Source organism: Austrofundulus limnaeus, unplaced genomic scaffold (assembly GCF_001266775.1).
Source record: "Austrofundulus limnaeus strain Quisiro unplaced genomic scaffold, Austrofundulus_limnaeus-1.0 Scaffold874, whole genome shotgun sequence".
NCBI lineage: Eukaryota > Metazoa > Chordata > Actinopteri > Cyprinodontiformes > Rivulidae > Austrofundulus > Austrofundulus limnaeus.
In genome coordinates, this window is record NW_013953276.1 from 23549 (window position 1) to 25882 (window position 2334).

Genomic DNA, 2334 nt, shown 5'->3' on the forward strand with positions numbered 1-2334 from the left:
CTTCTGGGCTCATTGTGTCAGATGTTTAATACTTCATGCTGAAACAAATCAAATCATACTTGATGCTCGTCCTGCAGGAACAACCATCAGTTCTTTTTCTCCTTAAATCAAGCTGTTTGTCTCAGTTGTGAGTTTCTGTAAAAGGAAGATGAAAGTCTTTGAAGTCTGACAGATTAAAGTGTGTAAACGTTGAGTTTAGAAGCTGCTGCTCACATCGTCTCCATGATGGCAGAGGATCTGAGTCCTTCCAGACATGTTTCAGTTTTTATCTCTTCTGCTCATGCAGAGCACCTTCTAATAATGTTTACACTTCCTTTAATCTCTTTCAGACCAACAGATTAGATTATCAGGATCTGCAGAATATTTCCAGGTTTCCTCAGCTGCAGATGTTTAAAGGTTAAACTCTGAGCCAACAAGCAGAACTACTTCCTGTTTGTCTCAGTCTTCAGAGCTGCTGCAGGTTCTGTTTTCTGGATCAGAACCTGCACCTGCTCTGACGGTCCAGACCCAGAGACGGGTGGAGGTTCTGTTGGACCTGACGGATGTTAGCAGCTGTGTCTGTGGGTTTCAGGTGGAGATGGAGCTGCAGCTGCAGGCAGAGCGGGAGGAGGAGGCGGCCCGGCAGGCCGTTCTGGAGCAGGAGAGGCGGGACCGGGAGCTGGCGCTGAGGATCGCCCAGAGCGAGGCTGAGCTCATTCCCGAGGAGGCCCAGACCGACCTGGGCCTGCGCAGGTACTGGCCCCAACACAAACCTTCAAATGTAGAGAGGTTCTGCTGAGCCTCAGCCTGAGTCTGAAGAGTCCAGACAACCTGGATCAAAGACTGATCCTGAAGTTCACCTGTTTAATCGTTTCTCTTGTGTTTGTCCTCTCAGTAACGGCTCCTCAGGTCCATCGTCCCCAGAGAGAGCAGCGTAAGACCCCGCCCCTTCACCTCTGGCCCCGCCCTCCCCTCTGACCTTTAACCCCTGCATGCCTAACACCCTGACAGACCTGACTCTGACTGCACAAACCTTTCAAATTAAAGCCGTTTGTTTTTTCAGATTCTCTCAGAAAGCTTCAGCGGCCGTTACAAATGTTCCGAAACGTTCAGGTTTCATTGAAAAGATCAAACTGTTGAGAATTCAACTCCAAACAGAATTTATAAACATCAACGTGAAGCTGAGAGGACTTCCTCTAACATCAGCCAGACACTTATTTTGAAAAGTTAATTTGGGCTTTGATTTAACAGACCAGGTAAAACCCACTTCCTGTTTGCTCTTTGAGGTTGTTCAATTCAAAGAGCTGATCCACAACCTGCTGAGTCAATCAGTTTTAAATTGTCTCACTTTTAGTTTTTGGTCAAACTTTTTTTTAATTAAAATTAGATGAAAGAAAAATAAGTTGTTTAATAAATCAAAGATTTTTGTTGTTTTTCTCAGCAGTTTGATGATTCGTTTGTCCTGAAATTTGATCAAATCTAAAGTCTCCTCCCTGATTGGTCGATTGTCTCGTCCTCGCTGCGTGTCCTGATGTCTGTGTCCTCTGATTGGTCAGTTGTCTCGGTGTCCTCGCTGCGTCCCTGATGTCTCCTGTCCTCTCTCCACAGAGCTCCTGCAGCCAGAAAGCTGAAAAGCTACACCATGTAGGTTCCTCTTTGTCTCCTCTAGGAATAATTTTAGCTTATTTCGGCTGTTAGCTGAGGGTCGGTGAAAGCTTCGGCTCATATGATGAAGTGTCTCAGAGCAGGAAGTGGTGCTCTACAGCGTGAGTCAGCTGTGGAAGTGGACACATTACTGTGTTCTGGTCCATAAAGATGCTGAGAGGAGCGCTTCAGGTTTCAGATAGTTTGTACTAAAATCACTCGTAGCATCATCTTCCTCAGTTAAAGCTGTTAAACATCCTGATTGGATACGAAGATATTTAAACATTTAAAGTTTGTTTCCTGCTGAAACCTGTGGTTTGTAAACTTTATGAACCTGCTGCTTCTTTTAGGGAGGAAATGGCAAAAGAAATGTCTGAAATTCTGTCCAGGTGGGTGAAAACCAGAAACAACCAATCAAACGCCTCCTTTCTCCTGATTTATTTAAATCAACCTGATTCCTGAACTGATGAATCTAAAGTCAGAAACTTTTCTGTCAGATCCTGATTCCTCCTGTTTCTGATCTCTTTCTAACCTGTTAAGGTGAACAAGTGTGTGTGAACACTGAACAGGTGTGTGTGTGTGAACACTGAACAGGTGTGTGTGTGTGAACACTGAACATGTGTGTGTGTGTGAACACTGAACATGTGTGTGTGTGTGAACACTGAACATGTGTGTGTGTGTGAACACTGAACATGTGTGTGTGTGTGAACA

General features: G+C 44.9%; 1 protein-coding gene across 9 annotated transcripts in view; it reads left to right on the plus strand.

Moving 5' to 3' along the window:
* Positions 1 to 571: 571 nt before the first annotated feature.
* Positions 572 to 2334, plus strand: part of LOC106533039 (unconventional myosin-VI) — a gene marked incomplete at its 5' end in the record, with an annotated part of 11026 nt that continues 9263 nt past the window's right edge. For 3 of the 9 annotated variants that reach the window (XM_014029242.1, XM_014029243.1, XM_014029250.1), the window contains 4 exon segments: positions 572 to 732; positions 875 to 913; positions 1588 to 1623; positions 1974 to 2012. In XM_014029242.1, coding sequence (XP_013884696.1) covers positions 572 to 732; positions 875 to 913; positions 1588 to 1623; positions 1974 to 2012 — 275 coding nt within the window. 9 annotated transcript variants of the gene reach the window in all.